Genomic DNA, 12,195 nt, shown 5'->3' with positions numbered 1-12,195 from the left:
GAGGAGGCCTGAGACAAACTGGCCCACGTGCCCTGTGCACTGTGCTGTGACTGTTCCAGCCACTAACGATGGAGAAAATTTGTCTGCTTTTTTAAAAATATTTTTTTAGTTATGGACACAATATCTTTATTTTGCTTATTTATTTTATATGGTGCTAAGGATCAAACCCAGCGTCTCACACAGGCGAAGTGAGTGCGCTACCGCTGAGCCACAACCCCAGCCTGATTTGTCTGCTTTGCTTCTCACTTTTTTCTATCTTTTATTTTGAACTCAGGGCCTTGCACACACTAAGCATATGTACTGCCACTAAACTATACCCCAGCTCTGTCTCTTTCTCTTTTTTTTTTAAAATATTTTTTAGTTGCAAATGGATTTTTAAATATTTGTTTATTTATATGTGGTGCCGAGGATCGAACCAGTGCCTCACACTTGCCAGGCAAGTGCTCTAAGACAGTACCACAACCCCAGTCCATCTGCTTCTTCTTCTTCTTTTTTTTTTTTTAAGGAGAGAATTTTTTAATATTTATTTTTTAGTTCTCGGCAGACACAACATCTTTGTTGGTATGTGGTGCTGAGGATCGAATCCGGGCCACACGCATGCCAGGCGAGCGCGCTACCGCTTGAGCCACATCCCCAGCCCCCATCTGCTTCTTTAAAACAAAACAAAACAAAAAAAACCCTTAGAGGCTGATCACCTCAGTGAGTAGCTTCCTCTCTACTTTCAGATTTGTTCCAATGGCCAAAGAACATCAGCGAACCTACTCTCGGAAAGCTGTTACAATCCACTACATTAGTAAATATACTTAGGATTCTCTCCAGGAAATGGTCCTATCAAGAAATAGTATCTGAGCCGGGCATGGTGGCGCATGCCTGTAATCTCAGGCTCAGGAGGCTGAGACAGGAGGATTGCGAGTTCAAAGCCAGCCTTGGGAATGGCGAGGTGGTAAGCAACTCAGTGAGACCCTGTCTCTAAATTAAATACAAAAAAGGGCTGGGGATGTGGCTCAGTGGTCAAATACCTCTGAGTTCAATCCCTGGTACCTAAATAAATAAATAAATAGTATCTGTATCAAATAAACCTCTACTTTCATCAAAAAAAAAAAAGTTAGGTGTTTATTTTGGGGGAAATCATGATTCTACCTTCACCCCAGGAACCTCAATGAGGAGCAGCAGGTCAGACCTCCCTGTGAGTTTGGTTGTTGGTGACTAGGGAGAGGAGCTGTCCCTCTAGGGAGATGCAGGCCAGCCACTTACTGGCCAGCCTTGGAATCTTTGGAAATAGTAAAGCTTTTGGTAAAAGGGGGCTTTTGTCTCCTAAAATAGCAACAGTTATCATCGTTTAAACCCAGTGATGTCTATATACAGCAAGTGCTTCTATATATACACTCACGTATTGTTTATATAGGGCTATTTTAAGATCTGTGTCACATTTTTCTGGTGTATTTTATGGTGGGAAAACTCAATTGGAAAAAATGCACTTAACTCTGGTGGGGATGGTAAGGTAAAATAAATACTTAAAACAACAAACTGTGAGGTTTTTTTTTTTTAAATTTTTATTTTAGCTTTAAGCAGTGCAGAAATAGCTAGGTGATAACTTCCTAAATAAAATTGCATTGCTTCTTGTTTGGCAAATTTAAGCATCACAGCTCATACTATAATACCGGATCAACCTCCCTGTAGTCAGTAGACGACCTACAAGATGTATATAAGCATTCATCAAGTATTCATTACAAAAACCTGAGAAATGGCCTTAGATGTTTGTTATATGTTTTGTAATTCAGGACTCCTCTTTCAATTTGCAGCTGTTGAGTTGCAGGGGGCAGTGGTTAAGGAAAAGGGCCTATCTAGTATAAAGAGTAATGCAACTAGAGACCCAGGTACTCACGGAGCCCAGGTGTGGGTGTGGCAGGGGTGTCCTGGGGTTGTGCAAGGACAGCTAATGAAGGATTGGGGTCCTATGATTGCTGACTGTGTTCCCTTCTCACCTTCTTTGGGCAGAGGGTGTGCAGTCAATCGAGGTGCTATGGGAGAGAAATGGGGAGCCAGGGGTTTCTCGTCTAGAGGACAAGGAGCACAGACCTAAATGTAAGGCCAAAAGAGACAAATGCCTTAGGAGAAATTCAGATAACGCCATGGGGGTTCAGAAATGGAAAAGATGATTTCTGCCTTCGAGGAGGAAGAGAGGCTCTCTGGCATAGGTGATATTTGGAGTGGAATTAAGGTAACACGAAAGGATTCAAAGGCTCAGGATAGCCAGGAGAACCTTGCAAAAGCTGGGGAAGTCCCTGATGGGGAACGTTGAGTCATCCGACTGAACCACAAGAGCACAGGAAAAGCAGAGCGATGGAGGATGGAAGGATGGGACATTTGGGGACTTGGGGATATGATGATGTCCTTTGAACCCTACTTCTAGCAGCTTTCTCCTTAATTCAGTAGTTGCTGGGAACTGAGCACTTGTGAGTAATGGAGAGCTATGATTAAGTTGTGGGTTAGTAAGTTTTTCTTGGGGAATGTGGGAGTAGAGAAGAGACTGGGGCGTTGTATTGTGCGAGACTTGGCAGGGGCGGAGGGAGCGGGTGAGGGGTAATAGGGTGATGAATCCACAGTTTATGACCGGAACATGTTGTTGTAAGGAGGCACAGGATCCCAGTGACTGCCTTTGGTTTCAGATGTTTGCAGGCTTCTGTCACCTCATCCCCCAGGTTTCTCCTCTAGCTAAACCTCCATGGCTTCTCCCATTGTTCCTCCTGAGCCATGGCTTGAATATCTTACAGCATCTCTGCTCTGTTCGCCTCTTATAAAAGTCCAAGACCCAGACAGCAGCATTCCAAGTATAGCTAAATACTAGGAAAAGGCTTTCCTTGTTCTGAAGTTGTTTCCAGATGGGGAGAAGATGCTGGTCCTACAGAGCAGGCCATGTGCAAGCTGCATTTCCTGTGGGGCCCCAGGTGGGCTCACCCACTTTGCCATTTCTCTTGTCACTCCATGTTGCCCGTTGTCTGTTCCTCTCTCCTGCCTGCAGCTACTGCATGCTTACCCCATGCCCACTATTAATGCTCTCGCTCCCACCTGCCCTTCCTGGAAGTGGTTCTGCAGGTGCACACGTGTATAAAGAAAGTTTCATTGAGCTGTGTATTTTATGTATGTATTCATTAATGTGGAGTGGGGAGAAAGGACAAGTTCAGGATATTAAGCCTGGGTGATTTGAAATCTAATTCATCATTGCCAGAGTAGTGAGACTTAAAGGAGGTGTTATTTGGAAGAGGACAAATCACAGGGCAGAGTTTTCTCTCTGGTTAAGGCTGCCTGGCAGAAGCAGCCAGGCTTTCTCCCTGTTTGGAGCAGTGAAGTTGCCCTGGACTGGCTCGTCACTTAGACCACAGTCCTCGGATCCTTCATTCACAACCTTCTTTATCTTGAGCATATTTTGTCACTAAAATCATCATTCATGACCCTTTGGCTACATTTGATATATTTTTTTTTTTTTTTGGTGGCGGTGGGTACTGGGGATTGAACTCAGAGGCACTCGACCATGAGTCACATCCCAGCCCTATTTTGCATTTTATTTAGAGACAGAGTCTCGCTGAGTTGCTTATTAGCATCTCAATTTGCTGAATCTGGCTTTGATGTGATCCTTCTGCTTCAGCCTCCCAAACTGCTGGGATTACAGGTGTGCACCACTGTGCCTGGCTACATTTGATAACTTTTGACTAGCCTCTGCTTCTTGAAATATAAATATATATAAATATTTAAATTTAAAATATTTATATTAATTATAAAAAATATTTAATTGATCTCCAAAATACTATTCTGTGTATTCTCCCCTTAACTTCCCTCTTTCTCAAGCTCTTCTTGGCTGTATCTCAACTTCCTAACCATTTGACATATTGGCATTCCCTGGGCTTAGGACCAGATCTTTTCCCTGTCCACTCCCTGTTGATCTCACTGGGCTTCTGGCTGTGCTGCCCTCTATCTCTGGTGACTCCCAGTTTTCATCTGTGGGCCATATTTCTCTCTCTCTCTCTCTCTCTCTCTCTCTCTCTCTCTGTTGTTTGAATTCTGGACTGGTATCTAATTCCCTCTTTGACTTTCCAGTAGGATATCTATTAAGCACTTCAAATTCACCTGTCCAAAACTGAGCTGATTTCTGCCTTCCAAACACTTGCCTTCCACAGTTTTCCTTGGTAAATGGCCACTTCATCTTTCACATTATAGGCCAGAAAACCTGAGAGTCAGCCTTGACTTTTCCCTTTGTCTTCTGCCCATTTTCAATCCGTCAGCAAGTCCTGGCAGCTCTATCTAAAAGATGTTTCCAAAGCTGGCTTGGTGATGGCCCTGTTGTCCCAGCTGCTCAGGAGGCTGAGGCAGGAGGATCACTTGAGCTGGCCAGCCTGGGCAACATGAAAGCCCCTCTCTATAAAAACTACATATAATCTCCAGACCTTCTCATGGCTGTGCTGTCACCACAGTCCCCCTCATTGGGATTGCTGGAGCAGCTCCTCACTGTGTCCTGCTTCCCCACCCCCCTGCTGCCATCCTCTTCCACCAGTTGCAAGACTTCTCTCAACACAGCAGCCCATGTGACCCCTCAACACATCAGATCACATCCCTCTTCTGCTCAGAACCTTCCAGCGACTCACCACTTCCACGTGAAAGCCAAAGCCTCTGTAGTGCTTCATGGTCTGCACGTTCCCCTCCCTGCAGGGCACCTCTCCAGCCCTTTCCTCCTGGCTCGCTCTGTCCTAGCCACACGGGCCTCGTCTTTCCTACAGCCCATCGGGCATCTCCCTCTCAGGGCCTTTACCTGAAAACAGCCTCTACCAGCCCCATGTCTGTTGCCTTTGGCTTCTTCGTGTCCTTCGGCTCTGCTCAGATGTCACCTTTGTTGGCAGCTCTTTCCTTGGACATCCTACATTAAGTGGGATCCCACTCCTACCTTCTTTTTCTTCGCAGCACATTTAACACAGTCTGACAGATGTTTTTGTTTCCCTTGATGTCTTTCCTACTAGAATGTTCCTTGAGATCCACAGCTTTGGTTCCCTGTGGTTTGAGCCTGGAACATGGTAGGCAAAAGTAAATATTTACTGAATGAATAATGAGCTTGTGTAACAATGGTTCATCAATGCTTACATAGTGTTTTATGGTTTATAAATTGTTCATATCTATAACTGATCAGTTTGTTCACTTATAAATGACTGAATCTAGTTGCACCAGCTTCCCTGACGACTAATCGCAAATGGATTTCCTTGGGAGATCTTAACTGTGGCCATTAAAATATATCTTACATCCCATTTGACTTTATCGCCCGCAACTTTGTGTGATAGTTATTTGGAACCTGAGTTCTTAGTTGGAGACCATTTATTTCTTTTATCAGTAGTTCCATAGAACTTCCTCTGTTGATTCCTACTTATTGTAGTATTACAGTTTTATATTAGTAAATTGGAAATCCATTAAAAACAAAGACATATAAAATGTTTGCCTGCTCCGTCCTTGGTTGTGAGAGGGCATGAAGCTGCACACCATGGGGATGGTGCAGCTCTGCATTCTGTGCTGCCAGCACCTTCTGGAACTGTGCCACACGGCAGTGATGGTGAGTATAAAAAGCCACCTTGGGGCTGGGCACTGTGGCGCATGCCTGTAATCCCAGAAACTTGGGAGGCTGAGGCAGGAGGATCATGAGTTCAAAGCCAGCTTCAGCAATTTAGTGAGGCGCTAAGCAACTCAGCGAGATCCTGTCTCTAAATAAAATATAAAATAGGGCTGAGGATGTGGCTTGATGGTTGAGTGCAGTCCTGAGTTCAGTCCTTGGAATCAAAATCTGTTTCAGATCCTCTGTCTGAGTGCACCTTAGGGCTCTGCAGTCTCCATTTGCCTTGTGCTCACATCAGGAGGTCTTTCTGGCTACTGCATGCCACTTTTGTATTAGCCGTCTCACATTGTTCCTAATTCCATTCTGCTTCACCTGGCGCTTGGCTCTCTTCCATGGTTTTGCAGTTGGTCTGTTGCTGTCCATTTCACTTCATCGCCCATAACTTTGTGTGATAGCAGACGCAGTCTGTATTTTCATTAGCTGGTTATGAACTTTTGTCACCTAATCACTGTACCAAGTGATATTTGTCATTCAAAATTTGAGCCTAGAAATGTGCAAAGTGGTTAACACACTACCATTCTGGGCTGGTTTACCCATCCACAAAGAAGATGCAAGTAATAAACTTTGATTTGTGGGTCCATGGAGGTGAAAATTTAATCCCAATTCAACTTTGCATAGAGTATTTTAATTACAGCAAAGAATCGCTTCTTCTACTTTTTTTTTTTTTCTTTTTCTTTTTTGGTATTAGGGATTGAACCCAAGTGTGCTATACAATCTATGTGCTTAGCCCATTTTAATTTTTTGAGACAATATTTCACTAAATTGCTGAGACAACATCAAACCTGTGATCCCCCTGCCTCAGTCTTCTGGGTTACAAGATTTTGTTAAAGAACTGGGCCTATAGCTCAGTGGTAGAGTACCTGCCTCAGATGTCTGAAGCCTTGGGTTCTAGCCTCAGTCCTGGGGGGTGGGGGATGTTTCTGTGTTGGAACGTTGTTTACATTTTTCTTCTGATTAATTCCTGGATGAGGTCTGAAGACTCAGGTCATTGCAGTGAATGGTTAAATGAGGCAGGTACATGGTACATATCACTCTTCTCCAAAAGCCTGGGAGGGGAGAGTGTGTGTGTGTGTGTGTGTGTGTGTGTGTGTGTGTGTGTGTGTACCAGGAAGTAGGTTCAGAAAACAAATTCTCAAGAAGAATTCCAAAACTGAAAGTGTGTGGTTTTGGGGGCCCAAGAAGTTTCAAAGTTTGAGGAGAGGGTGTGAATGGCTACAAGTGAGCTGGGAGGAAAACTTACTAATTTTTCAATCTAAGAAGCCTAATTCACATGAATGATTTCTCCCGGAGTAAGACCTTTCCAGATCTGTTGGTGCTATTGAGCTGGTATTTCAAGTATGTCCATCTGCATTTAAACGAATTGCTCCAAGACAATCTGATTATGCGGTAGTTACTTTGGTGAGAATAGCGCCTCAGTGGAATGGAAACTTCATTTTGAGTCTAATATTAGACCTTGCTTTGGAAAATTCCTTTTAAATGATCACAAGCTGGGAATAGCAAAAGAATTTAACTTTCGACAGACAGCATTTACCAAGAATTTTTAACTGCTTATGTTGGGTCCCTGGGAAGGCAGATGTGAGAAACCTACTGGACCAAATTGACTAGATGAGAGTTGACTTGACCTGGTGCAGGGTTTATATCTGTTGCTGATAAGTTTCCCTCTGAGTCTCCTTTGCTCAAAATATTTTCATTCTTAGAGTGTGAGCAAGCTAGGGATGAAAATTGCTAGGATGCCGGACATGGATGGCCTAACAGTCCAGTTTCTAGGCCAGCAGACTGTGCTTGTCTGTACAGGGGTCTGAGGCAGGGCAGAAACGTAGACCACTGAGGAAAGAAAGTACAAACCAACCCATAAGCAAAGCTGGTCCCTAAGTCTGGGTTAGGAACGTGATCAGACCTGGCCTTTAGAGAGTAATTCTAGTTTGTTTGACTGGTTGTGTCTGCATGAATTTACCCACTTCAAAAAGGGTCATTGAGCTTTAGTGAAGCACCGCCCTCTGTCATTTAAAAAGTAATTGTGAAGTTTCCAGATCATGTCTGCATTGGCTTAAATTAAGGATATGTTTTATGTGCTGTGGATGGATTAAACCAGTATTTGTACTTGAGAAATGTGTTTTACTATTTTATTTTAAAAGATTTTCCTGAAATTGAAATGCCTCTTCTCATCACTCTGCTTGTTTAATGTGGTGGGTTTTCCCTCCTATATCTAATCTGGTAATGAGTGGATGGTGTCTTACAATTGGGAAAAACATGTACAAAATAAGAGTTACCGGGACTGGGGTTGTAGCTCTGTGATAGATCACTTGCCTTGCATGCAGGAGACACTGGGTTCAAAACTCAGCATCACATAAAAATAAATAAATAAAGATATTGTGTCCATCTACAACTAAAAATATATTTAAAAAAAAAAAAGAGTTACCACTTATTGATGACTCCATGATTGATTCCAGGAACAACTCAACGTTATCTCTGATCTTTACAACAGCCTGTGTGGTGGCAGTTAGCATGAGCCTGTTTCAAAGATGAGACTGAAACTTAGAAATTGTTCCATAGCTGGGGGGCTGGGGTTGTGGCTCAGTGGTAGTGCACCTGCCTAGCATGCGTGAGGCACTGGGTTCGATTCTCAGCACCACACACAAATAAGTAAAAATAAAAGTCCATCAACAACTAAAAAATATTTAAAAAAATAAGTTAAAAAAAAAGAAATAAAGAAATGTTCCATAGTTTGCTTGTGGTCATCTGGCTAGTGATGGCTAATGAGTGGAGTTCAAACTCAAGGCTATTAAACTCGGGAGCTCATGTTCTTCCCTTGCCCTCTGTCATCCTCTGGTGCAACAATTCTTAAACTTTGTTGTCTTAGAATCCTTTTAAGCTCTTAAAAATTATTAAGAACCCTTGAACTTTTGTTCATGTTGATTATATCTTTTGATATTTATGGCACTTGAAATAAAATGGAAATTTAAAACATTAACATTAACTTTTTTGTGGGGGTTAAGGATGGAACCCAGGAACTCACATGTGCAGGTGCTCTACTGTTGAGCTCGTCCCCCATCATTAACTCATTTTAAAGGACATGAATCTATTGAATGTTGACATAACTAACTTTTTTATTAAAAATAATCATATTCTCCAAAACAAAAAGAGTAAGAAGAATGTCCATGTTTACCTTTTTTGCATGTGTTATCTAGCTAAACCAAAGGCAGCTGGGTTCTCATAACCTTCCACATTTAGCCCGTGCAATATTGTGTTTAGTTGAAATATATGAAGAAAATTTGACTTCACACAGGTATATATTTGGGAAAGATATGTGTTTTAAGTGCCTTTTTGGATAGTTGTAGCTGCTTTCCTTTGAGTTCATCAAAATTCCAAAAGTGCTAGTTCCTTAAAAGGTATATGCATACCTTTTGGGAAAAACATGTACAAAATAAGAGTTACCAGGAGCAGAGAAGCCTGTGTGCAATCCCAGAGGCTCAGGAGGCTGGGGGGCTGGGGGGGTGTGCAGAATCGCAAGTTCCAGGCCAGCCTCAGCAAGGCGACACATTAAGCAACTCAGTGAGTTCTGTCTCTAAATAAAACACAAAATAGGGCTGGGGATGTGGCTCAGTGGTTGAGTGCCCATGAGTTCAATCCCCTGTACCTGCCCTCACCCCTCAAAAAAAAAAAAGGTAGTTGCATTATAGAATCTAAAATCAAAACAATGGACTTTCAATACTCTGTCCCATTAAAATTCTTTGGCTGAAATATTCTTTTCACAAGATTGTGTGTGGATACTCTCCTCTCCAAATAATAATATATATAGATACCCCCCTACTCCAGGAAGTAGAGGTCAATTACTCTTCCTCACCCCTCCCTTGGGGGACAGATTTGACTTAGTGACTTGTTTCTAAAAATAGAATTAGAGCAAATGAGTGACTTTATCATGGGGAAACCTGGGAAGCACTACTTTAACCAAATGATGAAGGAGAACATTATCAACCATGTCATGAGAGTATCTCATAACCCCTTATGTGATGGAGTGACACAATCTAATCTAGTCATGAGAAAAACATCAGACAAACCTGAGACCCAACCAGAATTTCTTAAGATTGTTAATATCTGCTGGGTGTGGTGGTGCACAGGTATAATCCCAGTGACTCAGGAGACTGATGCAAGTTCAAGGCCAGTCTCAGCAATTTAGCAAGACCCTGTAACAAAAATGAAAAGGTCTAGGGATGTGGCTCAGTGGCAAATGGTCCCTGGGTTCAGTCCCCCAGTACCCTACCTCTACACACACACACACACACACACACACACACACACACACACACACAAAAGATTGTCAATGTTATAAAAAACAAGGGAAGATTGAGAAGCTGTCATAGACCAGATGAAACTGGGAGCCATGACAGCTAGATGCAACCCAGTACTCTGGACTGGACAATGAAGCAGAGAAAAACATTTTTTTGGAAAAAAGGAAAATCCAAATAGAGTCTGGAGTTAATTTAATAGCAACATGTCAATGTCAAATTTTTAAAATAGTTAATGGCTAAAATACAGTGACAAATAGTTAATGGTTTATACAAGGTGTAACAGTAGAGAAACTGGGTGAAAAGTCCATAGGAACTTTCTCCTACCCTTGCAACTTTTCTGTAAATCTAAAATTATTTCTTTTTTTTTTTTTAAAAAAAGTCCCATTGTTCTGTCTTGCACTTGGAGCAGATCATTTATCTAAGTGTGATTTTGTAATATCATTGCCATAGTCACGAAAAATACTGGTTCACTGAGTTATGCAGCTTTTCAAACTGTTCACACATCTGCATTATTAGTATTTTAAAAGTTGCATTCATTAATATCATCACCTGTCCCATTTAAAAAAAAAAAATCTTTACTGAGAAGCTGCCAAGCTTCCTAGTGGTGGATATGAGTTTCCCAAAATTCTGTTTTTTTGTTGAAATCTCAGTTTTTAATCACTGGCAGCAAGCACTGCCCATGACCTTCCTTGATGTGACATGATCATTTTGTTCATTTTTGCAAAAATGTCTCCCCAATACATCTAAATAACCATAATTTGTCTGACAGTCATTCTTTTAAGTAAAAATGGCATTCGATAAAAAAGTGACTTGGGCTGAGGGGTTAGCTCAGTGGTAGACCACTTGTCTGGCATGAGCTGGGACAGTTCATGTCCCCCTCCAAGCCACGTTTCAGAGCCAAGAGAATAAACAGAGCTAGATGTTCTCTCTACCCCATCCCAAGAGCCCCCAACCTCTTGGGCCTTAGGACCTCTTTGGCAATGACTCCTGGAAGACTGTCCCATTGCTAAGAGTGGGATGGGATGTCCTCTGTCCAGCAATTCAGTGCTCGGGATGGAACCCAGCAAGGCCCTGGGTTCCATCCCGAGCACTAAAAAAAAAACAAAAAACAAAAAACACGAAAATTGTGGCTGGTTCAGCTGGCAGCAGTCACACAGGTGCTGTCCCTCAAAGCAGGTATCGTAATTCAGAATGTAGCAGAATGTTTATGATTCTTCCCATTTTGTCAAGTAGAATATTAAAAGAGATGTACTCAGAGTCAAGATCTAATGGAGTAAATATGTGTACTGCTTTATTTAGAACATTCTTAAGAGAAATGAACTCTTTGTTCTCTTGAAGCATGTCGTGGTGAGTAGTTTCCACTTGTGCCGGGGACTCCCGTGGCCTGGCTCCGGGCTAAGCAAGGTGCCTCTGTGCCATTGATTCAAGTATAAAAAGAGGGGAAAGGCCTATGACATTTTAATATTCTTAGGAAAATAATTTGACCTCATCAACCTTCAAAGGGTCTTGAGGACCCTTTAGGAGGTCCACAGACCACACTTAGAGACAACTGCTCTGTTCAAGTGACAGTTTGAAAGATTTTCCGGAGGAGGAGCTGCCAGTGCTGAAGACACATCCCTGAGTGAGCGGAGGACTGTGGCGCAGGACAGTGTGTGCAAAACCGGTCCCACCTTAATGTTTTCAGTGATTCGGGAAGCTTTTCCATTTGTTTCCACACCAATTTCAAGTACAGAAATATGACTTTGATAATTTGGTATGACATTTTTGCTGCAAAAGATTTGCTACCATTTTTACAATAATCACATATGTCATTCAGGGAATCTAAAAAATCAGCCCTTCAACTTTTTCTTTTCTCTTCTCTAAAGGTAAATCTCACCTGGCTATTGTGCAGCGGGTGAACAATGAGGGAGAAGGGGATCCGTTTTATGAAGTTCTGGGAATTGTCACCTTAGAAGATGTGATTGAAGAAATCATCAAATCTGAGATTCTAGATGAAACAGATTTATACAGTGAGTAGAATCATCTGAGTGTAATTTCCTAAAACCATTGCTTTTTCTGTCATGCTGTTTGTGAGTCATCTGACATTTCTTCTCCCACGTTGTCCGCCTCTGTTTATACTTAAGCATGATGTGTGTAGGCTGGGTACAACCTCTCAGTGTATTCTCATCCCTTTGTCAAGGGGGAAGAAGAGACAAATTCTATAATGATGAGTGGCAATGTTCTTTGAAAAGCCAGCTTCTCTTGACCATTAATCTG

At 42.2% G+C, this 12,195-nt stretch overlaps 1 protein-coding gene across 3 annotated transcripts in view; it reads left to right on the top strand.

The window, feature by feature from the left end:
* Nucleotides 1-12,195, top strand: part of Cnnm2 (cyclin and CBS domain divalent metal cation transport mediator 2) — a 130,350-nt gene that overhangs the window by 87,253 nt on the left and 30,902 nt on the right. For all 3 annotated transcript variants that reach the window (XR_005727790.2, XM_005333610.5, XM_005333611.5), the window contains exon 2: nt 11,805-11,948. Coding sequence is in view for 2 of the 3 variants with exons in the window: in XM_005333610.5 (XP_005333667.1) it covers nt 11,805-11,948 (144 nt within the window). In the remaining variant the exon portion in view is untranslated. The remainder of the gene's footprint in view (nt 1-11,804; nt 11,949-12,195) is intronic.

Source organism: Ictidomys tridecemlineatus, chromosome 1 (genome assembly GCF_052094955.1).
Source record: "Ictidomys tridecemlineatus isolate mIctTri1 chromosome 1, mIctTri1.hap1, whole genome shotgun sequence".
NCBI lineage: Eukaryota > Metazoa > Chordata > Mammalia > Rodentia > Sciuridae > Ictidomys > Ictidomys tridecemlineatus.
The sequence above is the reverse complement of the archived record's forward strand: the minus strand, read 5'-3'. Positions and strand labels throughout refer to the sequence as shown.